The sequence below is a fragment of the Podarcis liolepis genome (genome assembly GCF_965112155.1).
Source record: "Podarcis liolepis genome assembly, chromosome: 2".
Lineage (NCBI taxonomy): Eukaryota > Metazoa > Chordata > Lepidosauria > Squamata > Lacertidae > Podarcis > Podarcis liolepis.
This window is the reverse complement of record NC_139555.1, coordinates 112,658,728-112,677,173: the sequence shown is the minus strand read 5'-3', so window position 1 is coordinate 112,677,173 and position 18,446 is coordinate 112,658,728. Positions and strand designations below refer to the sequence as shown.

Here is an 18,446-nt window from a genome sequence, read left to right as displayed (position 1 = left end):
TTCTGTTCTCTCATTAAACACCCTTTGCCCCCCCCCCCAAATTGTACATATTTACCACATGTGAACATAATTCCCTGTTTCCTGACACCCCCTCCAACATAACACCAAGTATCCATTGTTTATTTGATTTAATCTGACTGGTGTTAAATACCATCTCCAAACTACCGTATTTTTCGCTCTATAAGACGCACCAGACCACAAGACTCACCTAGTTTTTGGAGGAGGAAAAGAAGAAAAAATATATTCTGAATCTCAGAAGCCAGAACAGCAAGAGGGATCGCTGCGCAGTGAAAGCAGCAATCCCTCTTGCTGTTCTGGCTTCTGGGATAGCTGCGCAGCCTGCATTCGCTCCATAAGACGCGCACACATTTCCCCTTACTTTTTAGGAGGGAAAAAGTGAGTCTTATAGAGAGAGAGAAAAAAAGTAATTTATAATTTATTATTGTAGTCAACATTTTCAGTGTACGTTTCTCCCATATTTCCCCCCAGCTTTAACTATCTATCTGTCGTGTTATCTCCTTTTCCCACCTTCTCTTCTTCCTCACTGAGAAAGCAATGTCCATCGCAAAATTATGCGAAGCTAGCTGATGCTTCTAGAAATAAAACAGAACGGCATGCTGCACGATGCTCGCTGTTCTTTTCATTGCAACAAGTGCAAGGGAAATGCAGCTGTGTGTCAGCCATCCCGGATCTTCCAGTTCAAAGGCAACGCCTAACAAATCGCTGGCAGGCTGCGCAATGTCCGTTGCTCATCCAGAGCGTGCAGCTAGAAAATGCCCAAAAGGAAAGAGCAGAGAAGTGGCAGTGGGAAGGGTCAGCATCCGTCCCAAATGGATAATGTAAGAAGAGCCTTGCTGGATCCGACCTCAGGATCTGCAATCCTCTTATCACAGTGGCCAACAAGATGCCTCTGCAAAGTACGACATGAATGCAATAGCTGTGTTCCCTCCAGCTAAGCTTCCAAGCAGCAGGTATTCAGGAGCCCCCTGGCCTAAAACAGTGGCTCTTCAAAGGGACTGAAGAGACAGGATTCCCAAATGAGGAATTCCTATTCATTTCCCCCCAAATAATGCAGGGGCCTGCCTAGTGTGTCTCATGCAATTCCCTCCCTGCGAGAAGTGAGGTTGCAGGGAACCAGGCAGAGGGCCTTCTTGGTAGTGGCACCTACCCTGTGGAACGCTCTCCCAGCAGATGTCAAGGAAATAAACAACTACCTGACTTTTATAAGACATTTGGAGACAGCCCTGTTTAGGGAACTTTTTAATGTTTGATCTTTTATAGTGTTTTTAATGTTCTGCTGGGAGCCGCCCAGAGCGGCTGGGGAAACCCAGCCAGATGGGCGGGGTATAAAAAAATAAATTATTATTATTAATAATTTATTATCTTTGCAAGGAAATGCAAATGCAGAACAAAGCTGAAGGCTCAAAGCTTTATTACCTGACAAAAGATTTACACAGCGAAGTGTCCTTGTAGCCTTATTAATCCATGGGTCGGAATAATTGTTGCACCCGAGCAGAGACAAAAGGAGCCAAACGACACCAAGGGGTTAATCCAGAGAAAGAGCGTTTTATTCTGCCATCCGGGGGGACAGAAGGCACCTGTGTGATTCAGTTCACAAAAGACAGGCTGCACCGAAAACATTTTACAAGCAGGTTTTATCCTTTTTTCAAACCCCTTTTTTCCTCTCCCCCTTCACAGATTCTTACATAGAAATGTTGCTTTTCGTTCTCTGGCTCTGTTCCCGGAAGTATGTTGCAAATCAATGTACAAGGACAAGGTTAGCTTGGATCTGGGAAGCGAAAGCTTTACTGTTCTCAGCTCTGAGTTGTTACAGCGTTTTTGTTACAGAGAGGACTGCTTAGCTCATGCTTTTTGTCTTAGAGGAAAATGCAGTTTTTAAAATGCGTACTCCGAGGCCTGGCTGGGGGGGGGGGGGAGATTCACAAACGGTTTTTAGGGCTTTCTGGGGTAACCCTAACTGTACCCCTTCATTCCATACCTCTCAATTTTGGACAGCCCTTTTCTTAAAAGGGCTCGTCCCAGGAAGGCACAGGCTGATATTCTCGGGTCAGAGCTATAATCTGGGGGCGAAGCATGCGAGAAATCATATTGTGTGTCATTGTATGCAAGCATTGCAGGAAGCAAGGTACAGAAAAGCAAAAAATTAGCAAAATGAAAAGTGGGCCAAGCAGCAGCAAAAACAGGCCTTTTGCCCATCCTAGGTTTGGCAACCAGTCAAGCCATGACATGTCCCATCCCTCCCAGGTTTGGGTAGGAATATGGGCCACTGTTTCAAGTCCTGCTGCCAAATTGCGAATGGCCTCACCATGATCAGAGATGTTAAAGCAACAGGCCCCACCTGTGAGATTTAACGCTGCACAAAAACCGCCATGTTGCGCCAGAAGAAAGTCCAACGCTAATCGGACTGAGAGAAACGCATTGCGTGTCTCATCCAATTGTGTGGCAATTAGCCTAAGGGCTGTGGCTGTCGTGTTAGCAACAATCTCTACCACTGCCTGGAGTCTGATTATGCGGTTCAAGTTATAGATCGGCCCCCTTGCTCCAGAGATTTTCTCTCCCCGATTCCATGAGGCTGGAGCATCATGGGCCAGTATCCTTTCCGGAGGCCACTGATTTTTTGCCCCAATTCTGGGAGCTGCCACCTGCAAGTGTTGCCAGGTCAGTCGAACGCCTCCTTCTAGGGGGTGCAGAGGGTATCTGGTCAGGAATCCACATGGGGGGTATTAAGTAGGCTGGAAAACAGACCCCATACCATCCTCTTGGGAGGGCATGATAGGCCTTCCTGCCACACACCCAGTAAACGTCCTGACCATGGGCAGATATGGTGCCTCTCAGCAAGCGGGCCAGGCATGCAGTCAAATTGGAACCAGAAAAGGTTTCTGTCTCGGACTCAGGCATGTTAGTTGGGGCTGGGAAGGTACGATCACAGTGGGAAGTGCCCACATAGGTTTGAGCGTCACTTGTGTCATTTGATTTGTTGACACAAAGGCAGCCAGTGATCCTGTGAACCTGGAAAGGGACGGAATGATTCCATAAAGAAGAATGGTTGCCCAGAGGCTGGAAGGCAACAAGTGGAGTTGTAACCAAGGATTCATTCCAAGGCACAGGGAGGAGTGACATTCCTCCCAGAGCATCTACAGGGGCCAGAGTGCAGACGGCACAATTGGTCCGATTTGCAGAGAACACAACCATCTCAGCAACCTGAATCCACTTATTATATGTGTGGTGGGCCCCCCACGATTGCAGCAGTTGTCTGGTCACTGTGAGTGGTATCGGCATTTCAAAGGTCAAATGCAGCAGAAATACCAGCACGGGGACCCACAGTCGTATTTGAGCCATTGTATTCATGGGGAGGGGCTTAGGTAAGTGCTAGAGAGTGGGCTGGGGTGTAATTACGCTGAAAGAAAAGACCCACTAGACACCCTCCTCTGCAGGGGTGGCGTAAAGCAAACCAGGCCCAGGTACCTTCAATAAAGTTCAGTTATGCAAAAGGAAAGAAAAGAAAATGTGAAAATGTCCTCTTTCAATCCATGCTGGATTCTTGAGCCGTGCAAAACGCCAGCGTCCAGGAGTGACGTTTAGCAGGGCTGTCTGTAGTCTGGTGGGCGTCGGGTCGTCTGGTGGGCGTTGGGCATCTTGGGTCCCTTCCAACAAGGCTGGAGCGATGTCTGGGCGTCTGGGTCCTCTTCACCTGGTTCATAGGGATGCAGAGGTATCCTGGCAAAAGTCCACCTGTTAAGAGAAGAGATAACAAAGACGGCAGCGATTGCACAGAACAAATTGATAGATAACATTTGCACATAAGGTATATTAACTCAAAGGGGATGCTTGGCAGGAAACTTTGCAAGGGGTTAACAGTTCTGTTCCTTGGGTTAAGTTTGCCAGCCGAGATTTTTTAAAAGTCTTATTCGTGTGCTCTAAGTTTCAGAACTCTAAGCCATGTTGCAAATTTCAGTTCATTTGCCAGTGTCTGTAGAAAGAACAATGCACTCCTTGCTTCTGGCAAAGTTTCAAATTCCTCAAAGTATCAATTCCTATGTATGCTGCGGCTCCTTTCAGAGTAAAATTGCACCTTAAAAAGAAAAACTTGACAAAGTTCACAGAAAGCATTCACTTGCTTTTTTAAGAAAGTTACTTTTCCAGGTTAGTTCTTGGGGCAGGGGGGTGGGTAACCCTTGGCCTTCTGGTTTATGTGGCGAAACTGTAAATCCAGAAAGTGTGAGGTTCAGGGTAGCTGGGTGGTGAGAATGCAGCATTTTCCTCAAAAGAAGGATTTTGATTTTTCCAATTGCAAATATCGGAGCTTGTAAAAGGGACATGCTGAATGGTAAAGGTCCTTGGGGGTCGAACACCCCGATCATTTGGCTGTTCCAAAGGATCATACACTTGCCTGAGAGGGGCCACCACAGTGGGCTTGGACAAAGCCTTCGATTTAAGTGTCTCTACATGTTTTGTTGCCCTGTCCCACGCTGTTCTCAAAACTTTTTGCTTTTTTCTCCAATTCTCATCCTGGCACTGGGCTGCTTCTAGAACCCAGGGAGCCACATCCAGTTCTGTTTTAAATGGTTCTACATACTGGAACACTCTGTCAGACTGCTTACTAGTCCATCTTATCTCTTTATCTAGAGTTAGAGTTTTTCTGAAGTCATCATCATCATCACCTTTCTCTTCACCTTCCTTGCTTGCATCACAAGGGGGTTGGGGAGGGGCAGAGGGGGGAATCTTCTCATTTGGGTCCCCAGTCTGGGCATTGGGCGGAGAAGCAGCCCTATTTGCTCCCAGATTTGGTTGCCTTGGCGCAGTGGCTGCATATGGTGGTGGTGGGGTAATTATCTCCTCTTCTAGGACTGGCAAAACTGGTGGCTTTTTAACTTGTAATTGTACTGAACACAGTTTGACTTGGGCAGTCACAATTCTATTTGTCCGAAGCCATGAGGGATTTTGATCCACATTGGCTTTCCAGATAGAAATATAGGGAATCTGATCTGTGTGGGCCTTGAAAATGTTACTCCATAAAATGTTGACCAAGTTTGGATCAAAGGATCCTCCAGGAGGCCACTCTGGTAAATACAAAGTCCAGTCAACTTCACATAAATGTTGGAGTCTGCTTTTTTTGAGTTTACATCCCCCCTCTTCTGCTTTCATGGCACTTTTCCAGTTTTCCAGAAAGCTCTGTAGTGGTGTCTCAAGAATTGTTTTTACTGCTTTTATTTCCCATGACTCTGGGATCCTGGGGACACTGGGACACTCAGCCCTCCTAACGTTATTTCACTCAGTCACAGGCCAGACGTTGCTTTCAACGTCTCACACACTCAAAACATTCACTGGAGTGTCCCCACACGCACATTCAGAAAAACCCATGCACCTCCCCCAATCCCTTTTCCCCCAAAAAACCACAACCGGCAGCGCTTAGACTTCGACCGGGGCCCAAGAGCACCTTTTACTGCTTCTTCTGGGCACAAAAACCAACCACATCCGGCAGCGCTTAGACTTCGACCGGGGCCCAGCAGTACCCTTTACTGCTTTTTCTGGGCACAAAACCAACAACCAACCATAACCGGCAGCGCTTAGACTTCGACCGGGGCCCTAGCAGCACCCTTTGCTGCTTTTTCTGGGCGACACCAAAACCAGTGGCACTTCTTCTACCCTGCTGGCGGAGCTGATCAGGCTCTCTTTTTGCTCGCACCTATCCTTGTGGAGCTTGCTCCCACCTATACCCTGTGGAGCTTACCTTTTTTCTCGAGGTACCTTTTTTCTGCACGGCCGTTGCTCTTTCTCTCCGTCACTTTGTCGCGTGTCCACTCAGGAACGGGTGGCCAGTTCCTCCCACGAAGTTGGCAGGATGCGCGCTGGAACTGCTGACCCGGGATCCCGAGCTGCTCGCCTTGCAGTGACGCCCTGGACCTCTTTGTCCCTCGATCTCGGGGAACGTGCTTTTCCCGGCCAACGCACCAGAAATATGTAGCCTTATTAATCCATGGGTCGGAATAATTGTTGCACCCGAGCAGAGACAAAAGGAGCCAAACGACACCAAGGGGTTAATCCAGAGAAAGAGCGTTTTATTCTGCCATCCGGGGGGACAGAAGGCACCTGTGTGATTCAGTTCACAAAAGACAGGCTGCACCGAAAACATTTTACAAGCAGGTTTTATCCTTTTTTCAAACCCCTTTTTTCCTCTCCCCCTTCACAGATTCTTACATAGAAATGTTGCTTTTCGTTCTCTGGCTCTGTTCCCGGAAGTATGTTGCAAATCAATGTACAAGGACAAGGTTAGCTTGGATCTGGGAAGCGAAAGCTTTACTGTTCTCAGCTCTGAGTTGTTACAGCGTTTTTGTTACAGAGAGGACTGCTTAGCTCATGCTTTTTGTCTTAGAGGAAAATGCAGTTTTTAAAATGCGTACTCCGAGGCCTGGCTGGGGGGGGGGAGATTCACAAACAGTTTTTAGGGCTTTCTGGGGTAACCCTAACTGTACCCCTTCATCCTCTCCGTTGTGGAAGTTGACCCCAGGGAAGATATTCCCCAGTTAGCACTCACATATCCCAAAGAACTGGCCTAGAAATCCCATACAAGCAAAAATTGAAAGAAAGTGAGGCCTGTGCAAGCATGTGTACTTCTCGAGGTTTCTGCTGTTTTAATACTTCTCTGGATTGTAATCTCTCCTTCAGGCTTCAATCCTTTTCCTCAATTGCTTTCTTTCCGTTGGCCTTCTCGGAATTGTCTTCTCAGTTCCAGTTGGTTTTCTTCACAGTTACCATATTTTTCGCCCTATAGGACGCACCGTCCCATAAGGCGCACCTAGTTTTTTTTGGAGGAAATAAATGGGGGGGAAATTATTTTCCCCCCCGAGGCGCGGGGCTGGGGCGGGGGAAGCCCGAGCTTCCCCCGACCCCAGCCCCCAAACAGGCAGCTCTCTGCAAGCCGTGGGAGCCCAGCGCTGGCTCCCGCTGCTTGCGGAGAGGTCCGCGAAGCCTGGACGCACTGAGTTCAGCGCGCGCGGGCTTCAGCATGCAGGCAACTCTCCGCAAGCAGCGGGAGCGCTCCCGCTGCTTGCGGAGAGGTCCGCGAAGCCTGCATTCGCCCCATAGGATGCACACACATTTCCCCTTCATTTTTGGAGGGTGAAAAGTGCATCCTATAGGGCGAAAAATACGGTAGCTTCTCTGCACAGATTGCCTTCTCTGAATTGGAATTGAGAGGGAACTGTTTTTATTCTGTAGTCACAAGTCCTGGCCAGCAAAATTTCTTCCCCGTAGAATCCTGGAAGTAAATTGGCTTGTAAAAAATGGCAGTCTTCTCTGCCAGGGCCCAGGTTCGAAATGTCTCAATATTGTTCTCTCCGCATGCATGGGAACTTTTCTTAAAGTAGCAAAGAGTTTAGATTTCTCATCTGCTAGGCCAAACCTCTGTCTTACCCATCTGCAAGCAAAATCCGTCCAGAAATTACAGAAATGTAAATGTTCTGGCCATTTTGTTTTGGTTCAAGGCTGGAATTACTTTGCAAAGGTGAAGGTCTAATTCAGGAATCCTCAACCTGCGGCCCTCCAGATGTTTTGGCCTACAACTCGCATGATCCCTAGCTAGCAGGACCAGTGGTCAGGGATAGTGGGAATTGTAGTCCAAAACATCTGGAGGGCCGAAGGTTGGGAATGTCCGGTCTAACTAGGTTAAAATTACAACTTTTTTTAGCTTTTAAAAGGATAGAATAAAGAGGTTTGATACATGGTTTTAACGGCAGATGTGACTGTATCATAAAGGTAAAGGTAAAGGGACCCCTGACCATTAGGTCCAGTCGTGACCGACTCTGGGGTTGCGACGCTCATCTCGCTTTATTGGCCGAGGGAGCCGGCGTACAGCTTCCGGGTCATGTGGCCCGCATGACTAAGCCGCTTCTGGCGAACCAGAGCAGTGCACGGAAACGCCGATTGCCTTCCCGCTGGAGTGGTACCTATTTATCTACTTGCACTTTGACGTGCTTTCGAACTGCTAGGTTAGCAGGAGCAGGGACTGAACAACGGGAGCTCACCCCGTCGTGGGGATTCGAACCGCCGACCTTCTGATCGGCAAGTCCTAGGCTCTGTGGTTTAACCGACAGCACTACCTGCGTCCTATATCATAAAGGGTAAATGTCTCTAATAAACATTAAATTACCAGGTTGCTAAGCGGGCCCTAGTGTTTCTGTTCATTAGGGTTGAAAAGCTCTCTTGAAAAACCCCAGATGTATTTTAATTGTGAGATTAGCACAAAAACCGATGTTGCCCTGTTCAAATGTCTCTCTCTCAAGTTACACAAAGCACCTATTAGCTTCTGTGGCTTTTGTCAAAAAAGCAAAAGCTTGCTTGTAATTGTAGAGAGTTAACTATATTGGAACCTCTCCCACAGTCTAGCCCTCTCATGTTTGGAGATGTTTCCTTTTTTTTTACATTTGTAACCCTTTTTTACATTTTTTTTACATTTGTAACCCTCCCTTCCTTGCTAAGGAGCCCAGGGTTGCAAATACCCAAGCTGTCAAAGCCATGCAACGAAAAATAATATAGATCTTATTTAAAAACAAGTAAAAGCTGAGGGAAAACGAGGGAAAGGTGCTATCGAGAGGCATCGGGCGGGGGTTCCGGCATCACAGAGCTTGGGTTCCCCAGAACCCTTTTGTGCGGAGTCCAGTGTCTCAGGGACGCACAATAAGTTCGGTTCCATCCCACACACGGAACCAAGGGAGAACCTTTTCCCCACCAAAAACAGCTGAATGGAACATGTAGATTGTGGTCTGGGTTTCTGGATCGAAAAAATCCACCTGCCCTTCAGTGTAGTCCAAAAACACGCGGATCCACTGTGGCCTCTTGCGAAAGGAGAGCCTTGTGTGTTGTGGGGAGGTAAAAGCTATGTAGTTACCGAGCCCCTCGTATTCTCCTATCCCCCAGATGCCTGCAGCCGGGCTGAAGCCTGTCGGCCCCTCTCTCTTCACAGACTCCTTGGCCACCCCCACTGCCCATTCCCCCTTGCCCTTCACGCCAACCTCCCAGCAGTGTTTGCCTGAAGCGAATCCCTCCTTGCCCAGCACAAAAGCGCGCTGGTTAAATCTCTTGGCGCTGTTGGGAAAGGTCTGCTCCACCTCTCCCCATCGCACACTTTTCACATCCTTGGATACCACCAGCCGCCGGTGGGCCGTGTCTGGATCCAGAGTCACACGGGCTGAAAGGAAAGGAAAGTATCAGATCGTAGGATCATAGATTCCTGCCCTAGGAGAAGACTCGGTGGCTCTCGCTGACACTCTGTACCAGCTGTTAGATCCCACTTTCTGAACCTTGGGGAAATATATTTGATCAATCAAGGGAGATTATATTTGCACCTATCAAGGTGTAATATTGAAAGGCGAAGCATCACCTCACCTCCTTCAGGGGTGGGGGACTTCTTTTTTTAGCCTCAGGGGTCCCACTCCCATGTGAGGAACCTTCCGGAATCTTCATGCCTCAGGTTGGCAGTGTTAGGATTCCTGCTCCGTGTTTGCAGTCATGAGATTGTTGTCTATCACATGACAGTGTATGTTTACATTCCACAGTGTGGGAAGTGACGGAGACAGGATGTTTTGTGTTACTGTGTTCCGTGAAGTGGGACTATTGTCCATTGTTCTTTCTCTTTTTGCTGTCTGATAAGAAAGAGGAAGGAGCTAAGTCAGAATGCTCCGAGTGTATTATATGTAAATAAAGTAGATTAGCCAAAATGCTGAGCTATTGTGTCTGTTACGTGAACCGCCAGTACTCTGTGGATCCCTAAGTGTGCTGATGCTTCTTGGTACCAGTCGCTGTGATGTTCGGGCTGAAGAAAGTTTTTGAAGCTCCCGAACAACTGACGAGGAGGGAGAAACCATGCCAGTCGGGCATGTGTCTCTGCCAGGGTCCTACACAAGAGCAGGACGATCCTAACAGGCAGATCAAAAGGCAGAAGCGGGCAGCGCAACTGTCTTGTAGGCTTACGTCCCAACCGCACGAAATAATTCAGAGTTTTCTACGAATACCTCTCTCCCTTCTGCATGCAGGCAAGCCAGAGGCCTTACCGCAGTTGAAGAAGCCATTCCAGTAAGGTGCAAACAAAACGCAGGAATGTGACAAGATAGATTTAGTGAGGTATGTAGCCTGAGGAGGAGACACCTGAGGGCCAGATACGGAGGTACAGAGGGCTGCAGTTGAGCCTGAGGCCTGAGGTTCCCATCGTTTTTCATTTCCTCACATTTCATTGTGAGGCAATCCTCCCACATCTATTATGGAGGGAGCCTTCATGGACCACAGGCCATTTCAAGAGAGGCAACGCTTCATGAGTGCTGTTGCTCAGCTCCTGCTGGTGGGCTCCCTGTAGGCCACTGGTCGTTAACTGGTGGGTTGAAACCCACAACTGGGTCACTGTTTGACCCGAGCAGAATGACCACCTTGCTAACAATACAGAGAAATATTAAGAACTGGAAGTTCAGGACAGGCTTTGTATTCCAAGAGAGGCAAAGAGGAGGAGATGAAATTACCTGCTGGACTTCCTGGGAGCGAGTCACACGAATTGGGCAAAGTCCGTGGGCAGGAACCGCCTTCTATGTTTTTTATCTGGAAAACTTTCAACATAGCTTAGGTTAGGGTGGGGATGGAGAATCTGTGGCCCACCAGAGGACCTTAGGGAACCCCTGTTCAGCAATAGCAGGGAGGTGTGGTCTAATCTGGACAATCCATGATTGCCCTAGTAGTCCATCCACAGAAGAAAACATGGTGCCATACTGCTTTAAAAGTATAGTGCAGATGGGGCCTTTAAAAAAAAAAAAACAATGAACCAAGAAGCGGCCAAGAAGCATTGGCAACAAGAAAGAAGAGGCTGTTTTCCAGAATTTTTAAGGGCAACATGATTCCCCCCCACTCACACTGATTAGCTCACTTACATAAACTCTTAAAACGATATTTTCTGAGGTATTTTTAATAGCTAGGACTACAGTGGTACCTTGAGTTACAGACGCTTCAAGTTACAGACTCCGCTAACCCAGAAATAGTACCTCAGGTCAAGAACTTTGCTTCAGGATGAGAAAAAAAATCGCGCGGTGGCAGAGGAGGCCCCATTAGCTAAAGTGGTGCCTCGGGTTAAGAACGGACCTCCAGAACGAATTAAGTTCTTAACCCGAGGTACCACTGTATATTTCCAAGTGCCAGACCCCTGTTAAGAAATAGGATGAGAAGCGGAAGCGGAAGCTTTTTCAGCCTGAGGGCCTCATTAGTTTGGGGCGACCTTCCCAGATGTGGCAGAGCCAGAGGCAAAAGTCGGCAGTTAATTGATGTAAATTGTTGCCTTTGCATGGTAGGCTAGTTTCTACACATACCCTCCATCCAGGCAAGTAGAGGTATTATTTGAGTTGGAGGATATATTCCAGCCAAATGAAAACACTCAAACAAGGTGCCAAGTAGGGCCAGTGAGGAGGAATCTGGCCTGGGGAGAGTCCCAGGGGCCAGGCAGAGAAACCTGAAGGGCCACATTTGGCCCCAGGCCTGGGGTTTCCCAAGCCTGGCACAGGAGGAGGGCCAAGAAAAGACGTGGCAGCCCAACCATGAGTTAAGACTACGCCAGAAGCCTACCTATCAGAAGAGTGATCAGGGCCACGTTCAGCGCGATGCTCACTGCCAGGAAGACCCTCTGCGTGATGTTGCAGCATTTTGAAGGAGATTCTGTGGAGTTGATAAGTTCCATCAGGAAAACGCAACTTATTATTATTATTTTTTAGTCTTATCCGCCATTCTTTTGAAGCTCTCAGGGCGGCATACATCGTTTTTAGATTCACAACACCCCTCAGTAATCCTGGCTCGGTGGCCTCAAACTCCACTTCCTTCATTGACTTCAGAGTGTGGTGAACCTGCCCTGCTGTTTTGGGGGTCCCTGCTTCTCATTCTGCTGAGTGTGGATCTGGACCTCCGCACCCAAGTCCTGCCCCCAATTGTGGCACTGGGTAGATCAGGCTGAGACAGATTAAATACCCCAAAGTGATTTTTGTTGCTGAGCAGGGATTTGATCACTTTGATCCGTCCTCTCCCCCATGCTTTTTAACATCTACATGAAGACGCTGGGAGAGATCATCAGGGGGTTTGGGCTGGGTGTCCATCAATATGCAGATGATACCCAGCTCTACCTCCCTTTCGAATCAGAACCAGTGAAGGCGGCGAAGGTCCTGTGTGAGTGCCTGGAGGCGGTTGGAGGATGGATGGCGGCAAATAGATTGAGATTGAATCCTGACAAGACAGAAGTACTGTTTTGGGGGGACAGGGGGAGGGCTAGTGTGGAGGACTCCCTGGTCCTGGATGGGGTAACTGTGCCCCTGAAGGACCAGGTGCGCAGCCTGGGAGACATTTTGGACTCACAGCTGTCCATGGAGGCGCAGGTCAATTTTGTGTCCAGGGCAGCTGTTTACCAGCTCCATCTGGTACGCAGGCTGAGACCCTACCTGCCCGCTGACTATCTCACCAGAGTGGTGCATGCTCTGGTTATCTCTCACTTGGACTACTGCAATGCATTCTACGTGGGACTACCTTTGAAGGTGACCAGAATGCGGCAGATAGACTGGTGACTGGGAGAGGCCGCCGAGACCACATAACACCGGTCTTGAAAGACCAACATTGGCTCCCAGTACATTTCCGAGCACAATTCAAAGTGTTGGTGCTGACCTTTAAAGCCCTAAATGGCCTTGGTCCAGTATACCTGAAGGAGCGTCTCAACCCCCATTGTTCTTCCTAGACACTGAGGTCCAGTGCCGAGGGCCTTCTGGTGGTTCCCTCCCTGTGAGAAGCAAAGCTACAGGGAACCAGGCAGAGGGCCTTCTCAGTAGTGGCACCCGCCCTGTACAACACCCTCCCATCAGATGTCAAAGAGATAAACAACTACCTGACATATAGAAGACATCTGAAGACAGCCCTGTTCAGGAAAGTTTTTAATGTGTGACATTTTAATGTATTCGTAATCTTTGTTGGAAGCCGCCCAGAGTGGCTGGGGTAACCCAGCCAGATGGGCGGGGTACAAATAATATATTATTATTATTATTATTATTATTATTATTATTATTATTATTATTATTATTATTGAACCCCTGCCTCCTGAGCCTTAGTCTGACACTGACCACTACACCTCACTCCCCCTCCTCATAAACAGTAACAGCCCACAACTTCACTAAGAAATTAAACACCCTTGACCGGAATTACTGCATGCCAGCCAGCTGAAACCTGCAATGTCCAAGTTTCAGTCCATACCTTGTGCCTTTGGGGGAACAGGTGGTGAGCAGGTGTTTCTGCTTCTTTCATCTACTGCCATGTAACCTTCTTCATCTTCCATCTTCTAATATCTCTCTTAAGCCCCAGGGGAGGGGGTTCAGCAAGGAAGGTAATTCCTGAAAGCTAGACTTTCTGTCTTTGGAAAGAGAATTTAGCAGTTTTTAGACCACTCAAGCTGCAAAAATAGCACGTAAAAATAGCCCTCTACTCCTCAGTCTCATGAATATGAGACTTCCCCAATTGCCACGGGAGTTGACCACACCAAACATGTGAAGCAATGCACCTTTCCACTCTGTCGGTTTGTGACACACTCGCTTGTGCAATGATTGCGTACGGCGGCAGCACACCATAAACCGAAGCTGAATCCTGCGAAGAAGGAAATCCCGTGGGTTAGCGGTTTGCAGGTTTGGGAAACTGGAAGCTCACCTGTTATCGATGGGGTTGCACTTTCCCCGAAGGGACAGGTACGTGGCTTGGATGCACACTGTATATAAAAAGGAAATGGACCCCTGGGTGGTTAAGTCTGGTCAAAGGCGACGATGGGATGTGATGCTCATCTCGCTTTCAGGTCAAGGGAGCCGGCGTTTGTCCACAGACAGCTTTCTGGGTCATGTGGCTTCTGGCGCAACAGGACACCGTGATGGAAACCAGAGTGCACGGAAACGCCGTTTACCTTCCTGCCGCAGCAGTACCTATTTATCTACTTGCAGTGGCGTGCTTTTGAACTGCTAGGTTGGCAGGAGCGGGGACAGAGCAATGGGAGTTCACCCCGTCGCAGGGATTCGAACGCCGACCTTCTGATCGGCAAGCCCAAGAGGCTCAGTGGTTTAGACCACAGTGCCACCTGTGTCGTCTTATATCACTTTACCAGTCATGGCTAACCCCAATGTTAGGCAAACTAAGGCCAGATCAGGCCCAAAATCCTTCTAAATCTGGCCCACAGACGGTCTGGGAATCAGCGTGTTTTTACATGAGTAGAATGTGTCCTTTTATTTAAAATGCACTTCTGGGTTATTTGTGGGGCCTGCCTGGTGCTTTTACATGAGTAGAATGTGTGCTTTTATTTAAAATGAATCTCTGGATTATTATGGGGCATAGGAATTCATTCATTCCCCCCCCCCCAAAAAATATAGTCCGGCCCCCCACAAGGTCTGAGGGACAGTGGACAGGCCCCTTCCTGAAAAAGTTTTCTGATCCCTGGCTAACCCCAAATAACTGTAGTTTGCAAAAAGTGCTCACCCACAGAGCCACAATTCCAGGCACCCTTAACAAGCGACAGTTCCTGGGGTTTTCCATGAGTATTAAAGTGTTATTAATAAGTGTGAATGTGGCTTTAGGTCCTTCGCTGTCCCTGGAGGCAGAGCTAGTTGCCCTCAGTGACTGAGTGCTTTGTCCCAGCTTTGGTTGATGCACCAGCTGTGGCCATTCCTGGACAGGAACACAGCCTGGTCTCAGAGGTGCAGACATTGGTAATTTCTAGTTTGCATGGCTTCAATGTGCTCCTCGCAGGGCTGCCCTTGAGGTTGGTGAGGAAACTGTAGCTAGTGCAGAATGCTGGGCTCCAGTTTTTAGCCAGAACAGCTCTGCACCAGCATATTACACCAGCGAGGAAAGCTTTGCATTGGTTGCCAGTGTATAACTAAGCCACGTTCAAGGTACAGTGGTACCTCGGGTTACATACGGTTCAGGTTACAGACTCCGCTAACCCAGAAATATTACCTCGGGTTAAGAACTTTGCTTCAGGATGAGAACAGAAATCGTGCAGCGGCAGCAGGAGAACCCATTAGCTAAAGTGGTGCTTCAGGTTAAGAACAGACCTCCAGAACAAATTATGTTCTTAACCCGAGGTATCACTGTATTAGAATTGTAGAGTTGGAAGGGATCCCCTGCAACGCAGGAATCTCAACTAGATCCTACATGGCCCTCCAACCTCTGCTTCAAATAACCTGCTTTGAATTTCTGCTTTGGATCTTGTGGCGCCTCTTTTTCGACCTCATACCCAAGCTGACGTTTCTTCTTTTTCTAGCTTGTCCCATCTCAAAGGTTGATAGTATTTCTAGCTCCTTTGCAATTTCAGGGGCATCTATCAAAACCCCACAAGGCTTCTTGGACACTTGGGATTGGCTTGCAGCTGAATTTAAACAGCTTCCTTATTTTTTCGTAGTTTGCAAGATGGACTTCGAAAAGGATGTTGTATCATGTTGACACGAAATACCACAAACTTGCACCAGCAGTTTAAAAGCAAGTGTGTTTTAACTGTGTGTGTGTATAATACAGAACCACCTGCATTGCAGGGCACTAGACTAGATTGCCCTTAGGGTTCCCTTCCAACTCACAGCAGGTATAGGGAACCTTTGTGTTAAGTTGTGGGTGAACATATCAGACGACACAGTGATTCTTCAAACAGCTCTTGCTTATTCACAGGTCAGGACAGAACTGAACTGAAGGGTTCAGTCAGCCTGCTTATATAGAGCTCCACTACAACGTAACTGTAACAATTTTCTAAAACTATCCAGTAGTAGATAGGTAGCCGTGTTGGTCTGCCATAGTCAAAATAAAAAAATTCCTTCCAGTAGCACCTTAAAGACCAACTAAGTTAGTTCTTGGTATGAGCTTTCGTGTGCATGCACACTTCTTCAGATACACTGAAACAGAAGTTGCCAGATCCTTCTATATAGTGAGAAGGTGGGGAGGGGTGTTACTCAGAAGGGTGGTGGGAATGGGAGATAGGCAGATAGCTGGGAGAGCCTGTTGACGACTCTTAACGACTGTAATAGGTCTTACAGGAAAAGGCAAGGGGTGAGAAGGTGAGAAATGGTATAGTCATGTATAGTGAGATAAGAATCCAATGTCTTTGTTCAGCCCAGGTTTTTCCATTGTTTTAAGTTTGGTAATGAGTTGTAATTCAGCAGCTTCTCTTTCCAGTCTGTTTCTGAAATTCCTTTGTAGTAAAACAGCTACTTTGAGATCTTGTATAGAATGTCCTGGGAGATTGAAGTGTTCTCCTACTGGTTTCTCTGTTTTGTGATTCTTGATGTCAGATTTATGTCCGTTTATTCTTTGGCGTAAGGTTTGGCCTGTTTGTCCAATATAGAGAGCTGAAGGACACTGTTGGCATTTGATGGCATACACAATGTTAGACGATGAGCAATTAAATAGTCCCGAGATGGTATGTGTGATGTTGTTGGGGCCAGTAATGGTGTTGTCCGGGTGTATGTGGCAGCAAAGTTGGCATCTGGGTTTATTGCAGGCTCTGGTGCCAGTGTCTGTGTTAAGTCTGGTTGTAGTATTATTGTGGGTTAGGAGTTGTTTAAGATTGGGTGGCTGTCTGTAGGCAATGAAAGGTCTTCCTCCCAGAGCTTGAGAAAGAGAACTGTCATTGTCCAGGAGAGGTTGTAGATCTCTGATGATGCGTTGTACTGTTTTAACTTGGGAGCTGTATGTGATGACTAGAGGTGTTCTGTTATTTTCTTTTTTGGGTCTGTCTTGCAGCAAGTTCTCTCTGGGTATCAGTCTGGCTCTGTTGATCTGTTGTTTAACTTCATCTGCTGGGTATTTTAGTTCTGAGAAGGTTTGCTGTAGATCTCTTAGGTGAGAGTCTCTGTCTGTAGAGAGAGCCGCATCTGTTCCAACTCTACAGACAGAGACTCTCACCTAAGAGATCTACAGCAAACCTTCTCAGAACTAAAATACCCAGCAGATGAAGTTAAACAACAGATCAACAGAGCCAGACTGATACCCAGAGAGAACTTGCTGCAAGACAGACCCAAAAAAGAAAATAACAGAACACCTCTAGTCATCACATACAGCTCCCAAGTTAAAACAGTACAACGCATCATCAGAGATCTACAACCTCTCCTGGACAATGACAGTTCTCTTTCTCAAGCTCTGGGAGGAAGACCTTTCATTGCCTACAGACAGCCACCCAATCTTAAACAACTCCTAACCCACAATAATACTACAACCAGACTTAACACAGACACTGGCACCAGAGCCTGCAATAAACCCAGATGCCAACTTTGCTGCCACATACACCCGGACAACACCATTACTGGCCCCAACAACATCACACATACCATCTCGGGACTATTTAATTGCTCATCGTCTAACATTGTGTATGCCATCAAATGCCAACAGTGTCCTTCAGCTCTCTATATTGGACAAACAGGCCAAACCTTACGCCAAAGAATAAACGGACATAAATCTGACATCAAGAATCACAAAACAGAGAAACCAGTAGGAGAACACTTCAATCTCCCAGGACATTCTATACAAGATCTCAAAGTAGCTGTTTTACTACAAAGGAATTTCAGAAACAGACTGGAAAGAGAAGCTGCTGAATTACAACTCATTACCAAACTTAAAACAATGGAAAAACCTGGGCTGAACAAAGACATTGGATTCTTATCTCACTATACATGACTAAGCCACTTTTCACCTTCTCACCCCTTGCCTTTTCCTGTAAGACCTATTGCAGTCGTTAAGAGTCGTCAACAGGCTCTCCCAGCTATCTGCCTATCTCCCATTCCCACCACCCTTCTGAGTAACACCCCTCCCCACCTTCTCACTATATAGAAGGATCTGGCAACTTCTGTTTCAGTGTATCTGAAGAAGTGTGCATGCACACGAAAGCTCATACCAAGATAAAACTATCCAGTCACTGAACGTCACTTTCGATCCCTTATTTGCATAACTATCTACAGTATCCCCCTGCTGGCCGAGGGTGAGAACTTCAGTACATAACACTTTGGCTCTCCAGCTATTGCTGAACTACAACTCCCATACTGATATTCTATGAAGAGCTCAGAGTTGCATTGGATTGTTAGGCCTACAACCCAGTTCGGGGATCAAACTGGATAGCAAACTTCAAATAACAACCTTGCTGTATGCGTCTATGCCATGGGTAGGCAAACTAAGGCCCGGGAGCCGAATCCGGCCCAATCGCCTTCTAAATCTGGCCCGCGGATGGTCCAGGAATCAGCGTGTTTTTACATGAGTAGAATGTGTCCGTTTATTTAAAATGCATCTCTGGGTTATTTGTGGGGCATAGGAATTCATTCCTCCCCCCCCCCCGAATATAGTCCAGCCCCGACAAGGTCTGGACTGGCCCCCTGCTGAAAAAGTTTGCTGACCCCTGGTCTATGCCGAGA

General features: G+C 47.5%; 2 protein-coding genes across 4 annotated transcripts; both read right to left on the bottom strand.

Moving 5' to 3' along the window:
- Positions 1-1,546: 1,546 nt before the first annotated feature.
- Positions 1,547-6,472, bottom strand: LOC310701832 (uncharacterized protein). 3 transcript variants are annotated; one of them, XM_083493265.1, is made up of 2 exons: positions 5,535-6,472; positions 1,547-5,464 (listed from the first exon to the last, which is right to left on the bottom strand). In XM_083493265.1, exon 2 carries the CDS (start codon positions 5,164-5,166, stop codon positions 4,210-4,212), a length of 957 nt encoding a protein of 318 aa, XP_083349391.1. In that variant the 5' UTR covers positions 5,167-5,464; positions 5,535-6,472; the 3' UTR covers positions 1,547-4,209. The 3 variants fall into 3 exon arrangements, with proteins under 3 accessions (XP_083349391.1, XP_083349392.1, XP_083349393.1); XM_083493266.1 differs by having other exon boundaries at positions 1,547-5,467; positions 5,542-6,472; XM_083493267.1 differs by having other exon boundaries at positions 1,547-5,798; positions 5,974-6,472.
- A 1,992-nt stretch (positions 6,473-8,464) lies between these two features.
- LOC310697546 (E3 ubiquitin-protein ligase TRIM7-like) lies at positions 8,465-13,374 on the bottom strand. Its single transcript, XM_083484268.1, has 4 exons — positions 13,276-13,374; positions 11,617-11,706; positions 10,530-10,613; positions 8,465-9,208 (listed from the first exon to the last, which is right to left on the bottom strand). The coding sequence occupies exons 1-4, from the start codon at positions 13,355-13,357 to the stop codon at positions 8,685-8,687; spliced, it is 780 nt and encodes a 259-aa protein (XP_083340394.1). The 5' UTR covers positions 13,358-13,374; the 3' UTR covers positions 8,465-8,684.
- Between the last annotated feature and the right edge of the window lie 5,072 nt (positions 13,375-18,446).

Coding starts and splice junctions, on each gene's coding strand:
- LOC310701832 (XM_083493265.1), bottom strand. CDS start 5,166: ATGAAAGCAGAAGAGGGGGGATGTAAACTCAAAAAAAGCAGACTCCAA.
- LOC310697546 (XM_083484268.1), bottom strand. CDS start 13,357: ATGGAAGATGAAGAAGGTTACATGGCAGTAGATGAAAGAAGCAGAAAC. Junction 11,707..13,275: donor TGTTCCCCCAAAGGCACAAG/GTATGGACTGAA, acceptor TCAACTCCACAG/AATCTCCTTCAAAATGCTGC. Junction 9,209..10,529: donor GCTCCCAGGAAGTCCAGCAG/GTAATTTCATCT, acceptor CTTTCCTTTCAG/CCCGTGTGACTCTGGATCCA.